This window comes from Sinohyriopsis cumingii, chromosome 3 (assembly GCF_028554795.1).
Source record: "Sinohyriopsis cumingii isolate HCF-2022 chromosome 3, ASM2855479v2, whole genome shotgun sequence".
NCBI classification, from domain to species: domain Eukaryota; kingdom Metazoa; phylum Mollusca; class Bivalvia; order Unionida; family Unionidae; genus Sinohyriopsis; species Sinohyriopsis cumingii.
The window spans coordinates 90,892,329-90,911,765 of NC_142963.1; the positions used below are offsets into that span (position 1 = coordinate 90,892,329).

Genomic DNA, 19,437 nt, shown 5'->3' on the forward strand with positions numbered 1-19,437 from the left:
CATTTTATTGTGCTGTTGTAGCAAACAAGAAGATGCATTGCCACAATAACACTGGTCAACAGTGAAATCATTACTGACTTGAAAAGGCCCTAATCTGTAGTATTTTGGTGTGCCGAACACGAATATAACCGTGAAAAATTTGTATTGGCTCTCGTTTTGAAGATATTCATATACCTCATTTTCTATGTTTCACTGTGTAAATTTCTCCAGTAGGACTGCAGCAACATCCGGAATAATGATGTAACATTGCATAATACCATCATGCTCACATCATCCACAGTTGATTGCATCATTTTCTGATGCAATGCAATACTAATGCCATGCGGCTGCTGAAGTAAGTTGACGTCAGCAGTGTACTATACATGTGTAGGCCTATTATACTAATGCCAGGCGGCTGCTGAAGCTGACGTAAGCAGTGTACTATATAAAGCCCAATCAGATAGGTTCAGCATTTAAAATATTTTAGACGTTGTGCGAGACAGTTCAAGCTACTGTTACATAAAACTTATTATTTTATCCATTTACGTACAATAAAGAACAGTAATGCCTCGAAAGTGTGTTAATACCGCGGACAATTTTTGCTATATTTGTGGGGAAGTGACATTTGCCAACCAGAAGAAAAGTATCAATTCTCAAGTGAAGAAGGCATATCATCTTTACTTCGGATGCAAGGTTGGTGACCAAGACAAGCCTTGGGCTCCGCATATATGCTGTGCTACATGTACAACACAGCTTTCACAGTGGTTGAATTGCAAAAGGTCATCAATGCCGTTTGCAGTCCCAATGGTGTGGAGAGAGCCAAGCAACCACCTAAATGACTGTTACTTCTGCTTGGTTCCTCCTCTTTCCGGCGGAATAACGAAGCGAAAGAAGTCGAGAATAGTCTACCCAAACATTCCGTCTGCATTGAGACCAGTTCCACATGGTGAGGGACTTCCTATTCCAGAACCTCCAGCAGAATATTCTCTTGATTCATCTGACGAAGACAAAGGTGAGTCGACCTGTTCTTCCCCTGGTCCATCAGCATGCAGTGATCCAGATTTTCACTGTGGTGCATCATCAACCCCACACAGAATAACACAGGAAGAACTAAATGACCTGATTCGTGATTTGGACTTATCAAAGAACAAGGCAGAATTGCTAGGATCAAGACTCCAACAATGGAATCTTCTAGAAGAAGATGTCACAATTAATGCATATCGAAAGCGCCACCAGCAATTGGAGCCTTTCTTCAGAAAGGAAAGTAATCTGATATTCTGTTCCGATATTGAGGGCCTCATGAATGCTTTAAAAATCACTCATGACCCACAAGAATGGAGACTATTTGTGGACTCTTCGAAACTGAGTCTCAAGGCTGTGCTTTTGCACAATGGAAACATTCTTCCATCTATTCCAGTAGCGTATGCTGTCCACATGAAAGAGACATACGATAACTTAAGGCAGCTACTGAATTCCATTGAGTATAACAAGTACAGCTGGCACCTCTGTGGTGATTTGAAGGTAGTTGCCCTTTTAATGGGACTGCAGCAAGGATATACAAAATACATGTGTTTCTTATGCGAGTGGGATAGCCGAGCAAGGGAAATGCACTACATGAGGAAGGAATGGACTCACAGGCAGAATGTAGCCATTGGAGAGAAGAATATCCAACACCCAGTTCTGGTTGAGGCTCAGAAAATCTTGCTACCACCCCTTCACATCAAACTAGGTTTGATGAAGAACTTCGTGAAAGCCATTGACCGGACTTTGCCAGCATTCCGATACCTGCATGAAAAATTCCCTCGACTCAGCGAAGCAAAGATTAAAGAGGGAGTTTTTGTGGGTCCTCAGATTCGAGAGCTTTTCAAAGATGACCGGTTCAACAACTTGCTGGAAGGTGACGCGAAACAAGCATGGAATGCTTTTCGCCTAGTTTCTACAAACTTCCTCGGAAATGTTAGGGCAGAAAACTATAAGGAACTAGTAGAAGACATGTTGATGAAGTATAAGAAACTTGGCTGCAATATGTCTCTAAAGATTCACTTCCTTCATTCCCATTTGGATTTCTTTCCTAGCAACTGTGGTATTGTTAGTGATGAACACGGCGAACGTTTTCATCAAGATATCGCAACAGTGGAACAAAGATACCAGGGAAAATGGTCCACTACAATGCTGGCTGACTACTGCTGGACACTCCTCAGAGATGCTCCCGAACAGCTGTACAAGAGACAGGCGAAGAAATCTAAGATGTAGTCAATGACTTGATTTTTTATAGGTAGGCTATTACAGTTGACCTTTTACTATTGGAATGCATTTCGTTATGTAAACATTAATTTCTTGCAGATTACAAAAAAACTAGAGCCAATTTTGCAATTTGACTGTCATATTCGTGTTCAGCACATAAAAATTGATAAGAATTGACTAATTTTATTTCAGTAACATGACTTTTGTAAAAATTTGTTGTCCAGTGTAATGGCTGTAGTACCGATACTGAGTGACATCGTTCTCATGGCTCGAAAATAAGTAACATTGCCAATTTATATCAAGTTTGTGACCAAAATTGGCACACCATATAGCAAATTCATAACTTTTCAAACACCAGGTATGCAATTTTAAAAGAAACGATCAACATCTTACGAGGTATAAACTTCTAGACTGTTATTTTGTCAATTTTTTTATCTCTAGATTTCAATTTTTTGAGAGCTCCTGGCATAATATCTTGGGGTTTATGGGGAAAAATATAAATTCATAACACATTTGTAATCAGGAGATCTTCCTCTATCACATGTCAAATCAAAATTTTTAAATTATTATTTTTATTTCTCTCATCTAGTTGAAATATTCCAGCCATTAAATGGCTGAGCCTAACTCAAAGAAACGGAAGTTCGAAGACACTGATTGAGAACATGGCAAGTTTCAGGCTGATTGGATTAAAGTCTTCTCTGGCATTGTAGATGTATCCAAGTTAGGATCTTCACATGCTTTTTGTAAAATATGCAGTACAGACATTAAAGTGGTGTCAAGCATAGATGATCTGGAGGAACACTTCAGGACAAAACTGTATGAATGAAATTTTGAAATGAAGAAGGCAGCATTCATCAAAACTTCTTCGCTTAGCCAAAGCAGGAAGTTGATAGTGTTATAAGTAAAAAGAATGAAATAGAGTTTCAGAAATGTAAATACTTATGTAAATATGTGTAAAACTACTTAGTGTATCGCATTTGTTGTTTTAAAACTGTTGATCTTATATAATGTATGAATACATTTTTTAATGTAATGTTTTTTGGGTCTTTGTAAGGTTTTTATTGGTCTGGTGTATAAGTTTTCATCTCAAGGGGTTGACACCTATGCACTGGCATCTAGTCCTGATATGCCTTTATGGAACAAGGCTTTCCAGATAAGCTAAACACAGCTAACCAGGTTTTCTGCAGTTGATGTTCCTTGAGTGGATGCTGAGGCAAGGTCAACAGGAAGCAAATCTGTGGAAGAATATACGATTGCTGAACAATTTGTCACAAAAGGCAGGGAAACCAGGGCTGTGTTGTCCACAATGGTGCTACAAGAACCACTTCAGCACAGTCGTCTCCTATCTTCTGAACAACACGTATTTGTGAATTTGATGATTCAGTATAGAGGCAGACATATCAGTATCAGACTGTCCAAATATTGCAAAATTTTTATTAAAGATTGCTTTGTGTAACATCCACTCTGCATCATCATTAAAATTTCTAGATAGGTGATCAGCTTCTACATTATTCTTTGCAGGAAGATGGCAAGCACACAACCAAATCTGTCTTTCTATACACCAAAACCAAATATCATGGGTTATTAGCTCTAGTAATCTCCTCCTACCTCCCATTTTGTTTATGTAGGCAACAGCAAAGGTATTATCCATGAAGATTCTAATGTGTAAGTTATATTTGTATCCACAAAGTGACTTTAACACATTAAACCCTAGGGATGAGTTAACATGGCAGGTGGTAGTAGCGTACTGCCGAGCTCTGTAGCGTCATGGTCATGCATGATACACTAAAGTGGGTGGTATTATAGAAAGGTAGACAGATGTAAGCTCTACAGTGATACCAAATAACCTGGAATTTCTAGTTGCACTGCAAAATACAGAGGGAAAAACCTCATTTTTTGGACCTGATTTTTCTCTACCCAAAATTCGCTCGTGGTTGGAATCCGATTTTGTGCCTGGATTTTAGACTTTTTGGTCTCAGATCTAAGGCAGACCAGAATGAACTGCAAACAGACAGATAAACCTTTGCAAAAAGTAGGATAAGATGGGCATTTGGAATAAAGAGTGGTCTCGATACAAAAATAATGGCTCCGTTTAGCAAAAAAAGAAAGAACTCCAACTTTTACCCTTCTGCTCATGCACGAGCCAAATAGCCAATGAAAAACGATGTTTCTAACACAACTAGGCAGTATATTATTGACATATCACCTGGGATTTGGTGATTTCTGATCTATTCAGAAATAACTTTCAAAATGTGTTTCCTACTCGAATCCAGGCGAACCAAGGCCCAGCTAACCATGATGTACAAGATTGCGAACAACCTATTGGACATACCAGCGGACAAATACCTGAGCCTGGCATATAGCCAAACTAGGGCAAACCACAGGAAAAAGTTCCAATTAAAGTCAGCATCGACAAATTGTTTCAAGTTCAGCTTCTTCCCATGTACAATAGGGACTTGGAACAAATTACCATCAATAATTGCAGAAGTTCCTGACATGGTATCTCACAAGCAGGAGCTTTCCAAAATCACATTCTAATGAACTAGTCAGCTACAAGTAAGACCTAGTGATTCCCAGGGCTATGCCGGTTGAGGTTCCATATCGCATTGCCGTTACGGTAGCCAGATTGATCTGAGTATGAAGGGACGAAAACATACACTGACACACTTTTACCTATTTCTGCCTTTCCTATCATTACTCTTTTGACTGTCCTATCACTTTCATCTTTACTTTATCTTTGACCACGTACCACCCGTTGCTTAATAGTCAGGTGTGACTGTGTCAACGTATTTATAGATAGATAGATACTCCAGCAACCACCAGTTTGAACATTGTTGCATTTACCCCTCCCCATCCTATAAGAGAACTGTCACTTTTGATAATAATGTCTGGGTTACCTCTGCAAACAGGCTTAAAACGGATTTTAACATTTTGGATCCACCATTGAATTGTATCTTTAGCATTGCTGGAATTAGAAATTGATGCATCATAATTGCCCTTATGCATTTTCAGTAATCTGTCTTTTTCTCTTTCCAAAGGTTTGTAGTAGAGAGGGGCATATTCTAATCCTGGCTCACTAGCAACCATTGTGCCTATTAATTTTGCTAATTCACAAATAGTCAAATGTTTCCGCTTCAACACTGTTTCACAAAACTCAATCAATGCCTGTGTCTTTCCCTCAGTAATCTAACCGTCATATTTACTGAATTAATGAGAAATCCCACAAAGCTGATAGTTTGTGTAGGTTGCAAAATGGATTTAGTTGAGTGTATTGTAAATCCTAAATCATCCAATAATGCAGCAGTATGGTACACATTGTTTTGACACTCTGAGTATGTTGAACCTTGAAGCAGACTATCATCCAAATAGACAACATTGAGATAACCCATCTTGCGCAAGGAAGAAAAAATGGGCTTCATTATTTTGGTGTATACTCGTGGTGCAGATGCCAGTCCATTTGGTAACCAGGTGTACTGATAAAATTGTCCTTTCCAGTGAAAGCATAAATATTTGCAAAAAGCAATGTCAACTGGAAGAGAATAATATGCATCTTTCAGGTCCATAGAAGCAAAAGAAGAATCTTTGCGAACCATGGTCAGTGCTGTTTTAATTGTCTCCACTTCAAAAATGACGATGTACCACATGTGCATTGAAAGCATGCAGGTTAAGAATAACTTGGATGCTCCTGTCATTCTTTTCTCTAGTGAAAATGTTAGACAAGTACTTTACATAGGCAAAGTTTATTCTCTCCAATACTCCCTTTTTCAGCAGTTGATCAGTTTCAGTTTTAATTACAGTTGATTCTTTGTCAGAGAATTTTCTCTGTTTTGGAATACAAGTTTGGACTGGGCTCTATCAAGTTCGAATTTATAACCTTTCAGATTAGATAAAATCCATGCCTCAGAGGTTATCTTCTGCCATTCTTAGCACACCAACTAACTTTACCAGCAACAGAATTTTCTGGCATATTATATAAGGCAGGGAAAAAAACTGCTCTCACGAATGGGAAAACTGCTACTTACAGTTTTGTGGAAGATGCAACACTGCCTTTTTTCACAAATGTTGACGGGGGTTGTAAGGTCTCCTCTTTTTGAGGTTCTGTGGTCCTCGTTGGTATGGTTGCAATTGATAGGGCTGGGACCTAGCTCCCATCTTGAATAAAAAAGACTTGGGGTCCTGATTGAGTACCTTTATAATTTGAGTATCTTCTAGTGTTTGAAGCCGAAAGGTTTCCAGACCCTATGTTCCCCATCTGCTGATCATCTGCAATATTTTTAACTTTTGATGATAGATCATCTCCAAACAGGAGGTCAGTTACCTTATTTTGGGGTGCAGAGAGAGGTTGATAACTGTAATAGAGATCCGGCTTGATCAGTTCTTTCCTTTTATGAGACATGTTACAAAATGCAGAAGAAAGCATCCACAGTACATCACCAGCATCTGCAAGCAGTTTATTTTACATTTGCAGGTGTACCATCTAACTTATTATTTAGTAATTCATCCATGAGCCTGAGAAGGGGAACAATAGATTTGGCAACAGTTTCTTGGAAATTTTGGAGCTTGGCATCCATTTGTTTTGTAGCTTTGTTCATTTTTGCTCAGATTTTGGGATTTACTTTAGGCACGCTTAAATTTTGCCAATTTTGTGGCCTTAAATGTTTTTCACTCAAGTTCTTAAATTTATCCTGTGCTATTTGGGCCCTGAATCCTGCAATCACAACTTTGGCCAAGCTCTCCTGAATGGGCAGCCCACAACGTTAATGCACTTCATAAAAGTCAGAGAGTTCTTTCAGGATGTCATTTCCTTCAATTTCTGAGGGTAAATTTGGTGGTGATATTACTGTGTTTTGAAAGCGATGCTTGAAGTCGTCAACATCTAACTCCCTTTCTGCACCAGTGTTGGAAAGATCACTTACCTTGTTATGCTGAACTGTTTCCGTCCATACACGTTTCTGTGCTGGTCCATCAAATCCCGACATATCAGCCATTTTTTTTTTGCTAAGACTGTCAGCTTGTGACTTAAAGTTGTTACTGTAGCTGACAAATTTGTCAATAATTCAAGCTGATGGTCCCACATCACTTGATTGTGTGTCGCTTATCATTCAATAAGACTATCATCTGGGCACTGCCATTGTTGTGCAGATGTCACATTTTCTATCACCGACTCACGAGATTTCACAGTCACGTGACAAACTCTTGTCAGTAATGGCGAGGTCCCCTTATCTGTAGATGCAGGATTTCTCCTTGATTTTGATGCCGCTACAGGGCTATCATTTTGCATAGTTGTTCCCCCTTGGGAGTCATTGCATTTTGTTGCAGCTGTGATGGAGGAATCTTTGGCTTTTTCAGCTAAATGCTGACTGGCTCTATTTTGCAATATTTCTTGCAATAGTCCATGCCCCTTATTGACAGGATACCTTTGGCTTTGTCCCGATTCTGCCATTTTTTCAAAGCTGTGCAAAAGACGACACTCAAAAATGATGAAACAATGAAGTACGGTACAGTTATGACTGTATGAGGCCTTTAAAATGGTAGAGGAAGTTTCTGCCCTGTGGTAATTTTAAATTTTGCATTAAAGTTCAGCTGTAAATTACTGGAATCGCCAAAAATTTAAAACTCTAGATAAACACTAAGTACTGACTCCTTGACATTTGACCATTCACTGACTCATCACGTGATCAATTCCATCTCATGGGATCCCGAGGTACTTACCGGGAAAATAAAATCTATGCCGATCTACTAGGAGATTATATGCTAATAATTAATGTACATTGCAATAAGTAATATTAACCTGATATATGAACTGCTGTACAACATGTAAACACACAAAGAAAACATATGAATGGATAATTTGGACAATTCATTAGAAATTTTACATAATCCTACAAGTAACTCTCAAACCCATGAGGAGTGATTAGGGTTGGTGGCTTGTTATGCATAAAATACTTTAAAATTATGACTGGACTATTAGAACAAACAATTTGATGATTAAGGACTGAGGGGTAATGTTTTGCTAATAAAGGTAAATACATCATTAGAGGTATCTTGCCAAAATATCACTAATTTCCACTTGTTTGGGGTAGACTACCTAAAGAAAAAATATTACATTTATGCCTTTTGGAGAGATATGTTTTCGCTACTGGACCAGTTTTGAAAATACTTTTTTAGTTGATATACCTGTGGCACAAATACGATATTAGAGAAGATAATCTGATTTTTGTTTTTTTTTAAAAAAAATAAGAATTGGTTTAAACATGGAATTAGAAGAATTAATGACTTAGTGGACAGTGTTTATTATGAATCACATTCAGCTGGTTTTTTTTTCTTTCATTTCAGGCAAATAGTTTAATATACCAAGGATTAATAAGACCAATAACTGAAGATCAGATAAAACTTTGCATTAGACAAACAGCAGAACTTGCAGATCCATGCATCAGCTCTAAACTATTTTATATTGTAGCAGACAAAATGGTTGCAAAAAGTATTTACGAGAAACTGATCAAACGGGGAGAAATTCCTACCAGTGGCACAGAAAATTTGACCAAAAGAAGATGCTGACTTGCAACAAATGTTCTGTCTTTCATCCAGATTAACAGTGTCCACAAATAATGTGGTTTCAGATAAAGGTTCTACACAAAGCAATTGCTAAATAATTTTTTTAATTTAAAACTTGTATAATAAATAGTAATATGTGCATTGTTGTGGAAAGTTTCCTGAATTTATATGCCATCTGTTTTGGGACTGTAATGTACCGGTAGTTAAGAGGCGTTGTGTAGCTTTTGTGCCATTGATTACTACAAAATAAACGTACTTGTGTACAAAATCGTAATTTATCAAAAGAAAAGGTGTTGTTTGGTAAAACACAAACTTTGTTCTGTGTGCTACGTTTCACTGTCGGACTCTAGTCCAACATACCTATCTGACCTCACCCATGTGTACACACCAGCAAGATACTTATGCTCCTCTTCTGACAATCGTATACACATTATTCCCACTATGTAAACAAAGTCATAGGGACAGCGTTTTTTTGCATACCAGGGCCAAGCAATGTGGAATGAATTGCCCACTGAACTTTGACACAAAGACACAGTGATCACATTCAAGAGGGCTCTCAAAACTCACTTATTTTGACTGCAAGAACAAACTTAAAGACCTAATAATGTTTCCTACCTTAAATATTCTCAGCATGTTTTTTTAAAAATGTTTTTTGATTTCATGGTGTTTGTTTTTGTAATCGTATCATTATATGTTTTTTATCTTATAGGTGTTGTCTAATGTTGTAAAGTGCTTAGAGCTTCTAAAAATTAGGCGCTATACAAAGTCCTCATTATTATTATTATTATTATTATTATGATATACAATAGGCAAGATTTTGTCCAGTTACAAATATTACACAAAGTATTAATATATAAGTGCAAGTATTGTACTACCCATTCTTGTGTATCACATTTTAAACAAGCTATTTAAACAGCTTTTATTTAGTAGAAAAATACAATGCTTCTAAGTGTTTGGAAAACAAGACACTTCCAAAGAAGTGGAAGACTTACATAAATATGCTTCATTAGAGCAAGTCTTCTCTACAACAAGTTATATCATGTAGAGACATCATGTAATGTTACTTTGATAATGCAACAGAAAATAATTTATTCTAAATCTTTTGCTTGTATTCTCATAATTAAATCCACTAAACCTCTCCAATAGTTATTGATATTGGGAATGATTATACATGTATTGTCATATTAAAGCACACTGTATACACACCACCCTCACTCGGTGTATTTGTTTAGATAGTGATATTTGTGTCCAAACTACAGAGAGGTGAGGTGAATCCAGGACCCCAACCCTAGCATCACTACATATGTGGCTGGGATAATAAAGTGCTAAAAAGACTGCTAATGCTAACATGAGCACTAGTAATGCTAATATTAACACTAATAATATTTTAATACATCAAGGGTATATGCTACAAAATTATAATAACTAAAACCAAATGAATATCGGGTCCTGTTAGAGCAAACGATCACTGACGTTATGTTTCCTTTAAATGAGCATTTCTCTTCCATATCTTGACGGATCACCATTAGAGCAGAATCTAATCTACAAAATTATATAACCATTATCTTGAAGGGCAGTTTTCACTTTAAATATTGAAATGCGTGCTATCCAATTTTCCCAATTATTGCATATCATATGCACTTTGTCCTTTATACTTAATATATCCTGAGGGCCTCAGGGGAGAATAGTTTAAAAATTATACTGAGTTACTTTAATAAAATAAAGTGTTATTATCATATTATTACTAAATGGGTTTGCCTGGAAAAAATGATGGTACACTGAGGAAGTGACTTAGACCTGATCGATGTACATCCGGCATAGAGAAAGGTTTTTTCCATTGATTACCCTGTTACTGTAATTTGAGAGTTCAAAGCCAAAAGCAGGATGTTTTTTGTGGTGTTAGAAGTAATAAAGGAATAAAAGGTGATCCGTGATGGCTTTTGACTCTTTGGTTAAGAATTTGCCAACCTATGGCAGAGGTGACATAAAAAGGAGAGACCAACCATAAATGATTTCTGCAGAAACATGAGAGTAAGGATTTTGAATTTTTTTTAAGAGGCATATTTAAAAGCTGCTCATATCTCTTTTTTTGTCATTTCATGATAGAAAGGCAAAACGTGTTTTTTCCCAGTGCTCAAAAATCACCAGCTTAGAAATACTACAAGGAAGATCAGCAATGCTTGGAAATCAGAGTTTAAGTATGTACTTGTGAGTAGCTAAGTCCCAAGGTTGCATTGTGTGTTGCAAACTGGATTGAAAGATAGCATATAAAGGAAGAAATTAAACCACCAGGCATATGCAAACACCATCACATGGGAGCACTTATTCTGTAACAAATACCCACTTTGAAGCCTTGTTTGGAAATGGATTAAAAGTGGACAAAGTGGCACTTGCAGAGACTTTGTTTCCAAAGCAGTACACTCAGGATGGATGATTGACCACATGACTAAGATTACAGACTCTATGGAAAGGGAACTGTATAACTGTATTTTATTTTAAATGCAACAGAAACATTTGATAGAGCTCCCTGCAGTGCTGTGAGGCAGCCAAAATCTTAAGTTTCACACACACACATATTAAACATATCTTCACTACATAATTTAAGCTAAACTATAACAGAATTGTCATTGTAATGGATTGTCACCTGTCAGACATTTTACATTTGTTCTAAGGCATTGACCATTTAATTTTTGAAAGGGGAGGGAGCTGAGATTTTCTTTGGAGACAAACTGTTTTGCTCCTTGTAAAGGACAAAAAAATGTTCAGCCAGCTAATGAGTAGGACAGGTGAGCCGATAAGAAGAAACTATTTTTTCCCCTCCATAAATGAAGGACCCAATTTTTTTTTATCCTACCCAACACCATCCTTAATATTGAATTATCAGTGCCTAAGCAAGATGTTACAAAGTTTGTTTTACTGCAACAGCTGTGATTACCATCCAAGTCTTGAATTTTCTCAGGAAATATGCTAGGGACTATTCCTATCTTTGATGATCCTGCTAATCCCATCAAATGATAATTGCATAATTATTATGTCATTGTAAGTCCTTTCTACAACATCCAAGTAATTGGCTCCAAATGCAAGAAATTTTCTCAGTTGCATTGAAATGGTCTTCCCATCAATAATCTTCCTCAGGAGTATTTGGAATAGTCTTTCACACAGCAATATATTTTCCCATTGTTGACGTGACTATGTTTTGCAAACTAGGGATAAAATGGTTTTGAGATTCTGAATTAACCAGAACTGAAAACATTTTTATGGGAATGTGCAATGGAGGTAAGTAAGGTAATTTAAAGCTGTACTCTTTTACAACTGTGAAATGGCCTATAGACTTTTCCAGGATGATGTAGAAGTACATGAGCATATTACTCGCCATTCCTCTAGTTTTTGTCTTTGAAATTGAGTTTTCAGCACATGTAGTGTACATGATGACTGTCCTTTGCATATGTGAGAGAAAACAAGAAAATTTTCCTTCAAATAATCTTGAATGTGGTAAAGTTCTTTAATTCATACATTTTGTTTTCTGTTCAGTATGAAATGGGACTACTGTAATGTGACTGTGAAGAGAATGCACAGGGAGTCAGATGCCCATGAAGGAGGAGCTGTCGACCATCTCATTAATGAATTGGAGTTTATGGGGTGAGTTATTTTGCATATGAATCCCATTTTTCCATCCAATACATAATAATATATTTACTAAATCATAAACCTACCTTGATAATATGCCCAGCTTGGGTTGCAAATGAATCAGCTTATCTGCGGGAAAACAATACATTGCTAGGTTGTCTGCAGTAATTTTGTGTGTGATCTCATTAAAGAATTTATGCGATGATCCAAAGTGTCCTGTTTGAATTTATTTGGAAGAGTTTATCTTCCAACATTTTGTGTGCCATTCTTCATTTTTATATTTGTAACTTTTAGTTGGGATCATATAGCCATTGCCATTACACACTTACTACAAGCATACATACATACATAAATTCGTGCATAAAGATTTTACTGCATTATTGCCAGTTTTTCATCTATCTTAATTTACTGGGAATCCTTTTTTTGGTAGGGTACCAATTTCTGTGAATTTCGTTGTTTCAAACAAGAAATTTAAATACAGTGCTTATATATAGGTATAAATTGTCATGTAAATGAAGGACATTTTTTTAATAACAAAACCATAAAAATAGAAAACCAAGAAAAAAATATTCACAGTGGATTAATGATATATTGAAAGACATTTATACCCTTTAAAACAGATGTGTTTACTATCCTCCAGTAAAGTATGCTAAAGAAATGGCTTGGAATCTTACAAGTTTGAAGAAATAGTGCTGTAGATTAGTAGATGGCTTATTAATGAATTTCTGAATGTACCATATATACTTGTTTATAAGTTGAGTCTAATGGTAAACAACAGAGACCTAGATTTGCATTGCATTATGAGATAACAGATCTGGGTCTGTGCACTTTGCACTTGAAGAAAAATGTGTGTATCATGCTTTGTGTATTTCTCTCTTTTAAGGTGAAGAAAATAATTTCAAAATTAAACGAGACTTACCAAAGTTTTAGTTTGATTGGGATTTTATGAACCTGTAAGTGGCTGAGTGATCACATGAAATGGAATTGGTCATGTGATGAGTCAGTCTTTAGAGCACGATCATCTTGGATGCCTCAGAGAACAATATAGGGTGGGATATGCATGTAGATAATTAATTTACATATGGGTGGGCATTTGATCCCTCCAGCACTTACGTGTTCATAAAATCCCAATCAAACTGCGACTTTGGTAAGTCTTGTTTAATTGTGAAATTTTATTTCCCCTGTAAGTGCCTTGGGATCCCATGAGATTTCAGAGTTTATGCATCCAAGCACAACAGTGTCGAAAAAATAAAGTAAAATATATATGTGTGATACTAGATAAAACTATAAAGAACAATGTATAAGCATCTAAGATTGAATCAAATTTTTTTATGGCTGGGACTTCCCAAGCACAGCACTGCTGAAATCTAAGCTATCCGATACAGGTTTATTATAGAACTTGCAGAAAGTACAATCATTACTCCATCTTACAGTCATAATAATAGTATGCAAAGACAGTTTCATTTTAGCTGCAGCAGTGCTTGATGCAGCTCTAGTGCTGTGGGCCCCCAAAATGGATGTATCATTATCCCTGCCTCCTTCATCACAGTTTTGATTCATCTAACTGTGGTGCTTTTAGCAACAGCTCTAAAAGGAGGTTGTGTGGTTATCAATAATTTTTTCTCATTCCCCAAAGGGAAGAAGTTCTACTGATGTATTCTTGTAAGGTTTCAACTATACATAGTCTTTTATCATGATACGCAGAAAAAGTCATTTGTGATAGACGTTGACTAGGTTTACATTGCTTCAAAAGGTCCCTAATTCTGACAACAGCAACTCTATCAGAAAAAATAGTAATATCATCAATATTTATGACATGCAAAGTTTGGTATCTCTGGCCACTAAGTAAGGCCAACAGGATCACTAGTTTCTGAGTCATTTGTTTCAAAGAAATGTTCCTCAAGGGAAACAATTTTTTCAGATGCTGAAGTACAGTTCTCACATACCAGGTTATGCCATATCTTGGCAAACATGGCCTACATTGAAAACTCCTCTCAAAAATCTTTTTATGAGCACATTATTACCTAGGTCAACACTACTACTCAATTTAACTAAACTAGATATAGCAGATCTGGCAGTGTTGATGGAGCTGCAACTTAAACCAGAGTCAAACAGCTCTGTCAGGAAAGCCGGGACCAAATTTACAGGTGGATCAAGGGGATCAATATGTTTCCCAACTGGAGATGTGTCCAATATTGTTTCCGTGTAGATTCTCTACATGAGTCAAGTATGACACTGGCAGCTTGTCCTGATATGCCTTTATGGAACAAGGCTTTCCTGACAAGTGAAACACAGCTTGCCGGGTTTTCCACAGTTGATGTTACTTTGAGTGGATTTTGAGGTAGGGTCAACAGGAAGTGAATCTGTGGAAGAATGTACAATTGCTGAACAATTTGTCGCAAAAAGCAGGGAAACCAGGGCTGTGTTTTCCACAAAGGTGCTACAAGAACCACTTCTGCACAGTTGTCTACTATCTTCTGAAGAACACATCATACAAGGCTGAAAGGTGGGAATATTTATAAAATTAGGTCTGACCACATCATAGAAAAAGCATCAATGGCCCACACATGTGGGTCTGGTCTATATGACATGTATTTGTGAATTTGATGATTCAGTCTAGAGGCAACATATGAATATCAAACTTTCCAAATATTGCACGAATTTTATTAAAAATTGCCTTGTTTAACATCCACTCTGCATCATCATTGAAATTCCTAGATAGGTGATCTGCTTCTACATTATTCTTCCCAGGAAGATGGCAAGCACTCAACCAAATCTGTCTTTCTATACACCAAAGCCAAATATCACAGGACTTTTGATCTAGTAATCTCTTCCTACCTCCCATTTTGTTAATGTATTCAGAGCTACAGTATTATCCATGAAGATCCTAATGTGTAAGTTATATTTGTATCCACAAAGAGACTTTAATATCAGGAAGCAGGCCTGCAATTCTAAAACATTGATGTGGCTCATTTTCTCAGTACTTATGTAACTCCAGCAACCACCAGTTTGACCATCGTCTGTCGCATTTGCCCCTCCTCATCCTATAAGAGAACTGTCACTTTTGATAATAATGTCTGGGTTACCTCTGTAAATAGGCTTAAAACTGATTGTAACATTTTGGATCCACCATTGAATTGTATCTTTAGCAATGCTGGAAAGAGAAATTGATGCATCAAAATTGCCTTTATGCATTTTCAGTAATCTGTCTTTTTCCCTTTCCAAAGGTTTTGTAGTAGAGAGGGGCATATTCTAATCCTGGCTCATTAGCAATCATTGTGCCTAATAATTATGCTAATTCACAAATAATCAAATGTTTCCACTTCAACACTGTTTCACAAAACTCAATCAATGCCTGTGCCTTTCCCTCAGTCAATCTAACCATCATATTTACTGAATTAATGAGAAATCCCACAAAGCTGATAGTTTGTGTAGGTTGCAAAATGGAATTAGATGAGTGTATTTTAAATCCTAAATTGTCCAATAATGCAGCAGTATGGTACACATTGTTTTGACACTCTAAGTATGTTAAACCTTGAAGAAGACTTCCATCCAAATAGACAACAATATTGAGATAACCCATCTTGCACAAGGAAGAAAAAACAGGCTTCATTATTTTGGTGTATACTCATGGTGCAGATGCCAGTCCATTTGGTAACAGGTGTACTGATAAAATTGTCCTTTCCAGTGAAAGCATAAATATTTGCGAAAAGCAATGTCAACTGGAATATACATCTTTCAGGTCCATAGAAGCAAAAGATGAATCTTTGCGCACCATGGTCATGTTGTTTATAATGTCTCCATTTTAAAATGGTGATGTACCACGTGCATTGAAAGCATGCAGGTTAAGAATAACTTGGATGCTCCCGTCATGCCTTTCTCTAGTGAAAATGTTAGACAAGTACTTTACACAGGCAAAGTTTATTCTCTCCAATACTCCCTTTTTCAGCAGTTTATCAATTTCAGTTGTAATTACAATGGAGTTGTCAGAGAATTTTCTCTGTTTTTGGAATACAAGTTTGGACTTGGGCTGCTATCGAGTTCCAGTCTATAACCTTTCAGATTAGATAAAATCCATGCATCAGAGATTATCTTCTGCTATTATATAGCACACAAACTAACTTTACCAGCAACAAAATTTTCTGGCGTATTATATAAGGCTGGGAAAAAAACTGTGCTCTCATGAATGGGAAAACTGCTACTTACAGTTTTTGTGAAAGATGCAACACTGCCTTTGTTCACAAATCTTGACGGGGGTTGTAAGATCTCCTCTTTTTGAGGTTCTGTGGTTCCTGTTGGTATGGTTGCCATTGATAGGGCTGGGACCTGGCCCCCATCTTGAATAAAAAAGACTTGGGGTCCTGATTGAGCACCTTGATAATTTGAGTATCTTCCAGTGTTTGAAGCTGAAAGGTTTCCAGACACTTTGTTCCCCATCTGCTGAGCATCTGCAATATTTTTAACTTTTATAGGCAGATCATCTCCAAACAGGAGGTCAGTTACCTTATTTTGGGGTACAGAGAGAGATTGATAACTGTAATGGAGATCCGGCTTGATCAGTTCTTTCTTCTTATGAGACATGTCACAAAATGCAGAAGAAAGCATCCACAGTACATCACCAGCATCTGCAAGCAGTTTATTTTACATTTGCAGGTATACCATCTAACTTATTATGTAGTATGAGCCTGAGAAGGGGAACAGTAGCTTTGGCAACAGTTTCTTGGAACTTTTGGAGCTTGGTATCCATTTGTTTTGTAGCTTTGTTCATTTTTGCTCAATATTTCGAGATTTACTTTAGGCACGCTTAAATTTTGCCAATTTTGTGGTTTTAAATGTTTTTCACTCAAATCCTTAAATTTATCCTGTGCTATTTGGGCCCTGAATCATGCATTCACAACTTTGGCCAAGCTCTTCTGAATGGGCAGCCCACAACGTTCATGCACTTCATAAAGTCGGAAAGTTCTTCTGGATGTCATTTCTTTCATTTTTTGAGGGTAAATTTGGTGGTGATGTTACTAAATTTTGAAGGCCATGCTCGAAGTCATCGATATTTTCCTCACTTACCGCACCGGTGTTAGGGCGATCACTTCCCTCGTTATGCTGAACTGTTTCTGTCTGTACACGTTTCTGTTCCGGTTCATCAAATCCCCGCATATCAGCCATGGTTTTTTTGCTAAAAGTGTCAACTTGTGACTTCAAAGTTGTTACTGTAGCTGACAGATTTGTCAATAATTCAAGCTGACGGTCCCACCTCACTTGATTGTGTGTTGCTTGCTGTTCAATAAGACGGTCATCTGGGTGCACCATTGTTGTGCAGAAGTCATATTTTCTGTCACCAACACTCTTGAGATTTCACAGTCAGGTGATTTTGATGCCACAACAGGGCTATCATTTAGCATAGTTGTTCTTCCTTGGGAATTATTGCGATTTGTTGCAACCCTGATGGAGAAATCTTTGGCCTTATCAGCTAAACGCTGCTTGGTTCTATTTTGCAATATTTCTTGCAATAGTCCATGCCCCGTATTGACAGGATACCTTTGGCTTTGTCCTGATTCCGCCATTGTGCAAAGCTGTGCAAGAGACGACGTACTAAAAAAATGATGAAACAGTGAAGTATGCTACAGTTATGACTGTATAAGGCCTTTAAAATGGTAGGGGAAGTTTCTGCCCCATGCTGATTTCAAATTTGCATGAAAGTTCAGCTGTAAATTACTGGAATCACAAAATTTTAAAACTCGAGAAAAACACAAAGTACATGTACTGACTCTTTGACACTGGACCATTCACTGTGCATCAGACTCATCACGTGACCAATTCCATCTCATGGGATACTGAGGCAATTACAGGGGAAATAAAATAGTGTATTTACTTTTATTTGTGGTGTACCAGTTTACATAGATTTTATGTTTGCTTTAAACCATACATTTTAAGACCAGCCAAAAGGTATTCAGCCATGAAAGAGAAATAGACATCATCTTCATATCCAGGAATTTAAGTGCCCATGATAAGATCAGTAACAATTAAAAGAAATTTTAAAACCAAAATATGAAAATTTATACACACAAAATTAAAGTGGGTTGTACAACTTTAAAAAATCCTAGAGTTTGGGCGGGTTAACTTGAAAACTCCTTGAATTTTGAACAGATTTATTTTATTCTTGAGGACTCCTTGAATTTGCTGAAAAACTCCTTAAATTTTTCTTAACTTTGATTGAATTTTTCTCAGGGAATACAAAACATTAAAATTGTATAAAATATGTCTTTTTAAATTTAGAATTTTGGTTGAATGCACAGTTTCGAAAAACAGCGAATAGATAAATAGACTTGGATAAAATTGGGAGGACATGAAATAGGGATGGGATTTTGCCCCTTTGCTGCAGATGAGTGCTAATTATTGTTTGTTTTTCAATTCTGATTTTGTAGACATTTATGTAGTGTTAACACAACATACGGAGAAAAACACTGTTTCCATAAGAAAAAATACTCATCGAAAACTCCTTGAAAAACAACTCCCTTGGGCTGCACAGGCCATGATAACTTAATTTTTTTAAAAATAAATAGGGAATAATAATCATAAAAATTTGAAAAATAAATCATGAAAGTGGTAACTAAATAAATGCATAAATAAATTCAATTTCAGAAAGCTGAGACACCCAAATATTCTGATCTTTATGGGAGTTTGCCAGACAACAGACCTGGAAGCCCTTGTTTTAATCTTTGAGAGAATTGGGGAAGGATCACTATACAATCATCTTCATGAAAAGGTTGGATTTCAATACAGAATTAAACAGGATTGTTGAAAATATTAAAATCTTTGTGTATCCAGGAAGAACCAGTGATTACACAAATGTATTACACACCAATTCAATGTACTAGTTGCGATTTTGCATGTAATACTGGTATACAAGTGTAATCTGATAGTTCATAAATCACTCTTCATTCATTCACTGTGGTGTATATGCTACATTGAGAACCTCTGTGCATCTTTTCATTATCAATATTTTTGGCACATACTTAAAGTTAAGTGTAACTC

The 19,437-nt window shown here is 36.7% G+C and overlaps 1 protein-coding gene across 6 annotated transcripts in view; it reads left to right on the top strand.

The window, feature by feature from the left end:
- LOC149803274 (uncharacterized) overlaps positions 1-19,437 on the top strand; it is a 386,506-nt gene that overhangs the window by 108,690 nt on the left and 258,379 nt on the right. For all 6 annotated transcript variants that reach the window (XM_089952942.1, XM_089952943.1, XM_089952944.1 and 3 more), the window contains exons 7-8: positions 12,310-12,417; positions 19,045-19,168. In XM_089952942.1, coding sequence (XP_089809068.1) covers positions 12,310-12,417; positions 19,045-19,168 — 232 coding nt within the window. The remainder of the gene's footprint in view (positions 1-12,309; positions 12,418-19,044; positions 19,169-19,437) is intronic.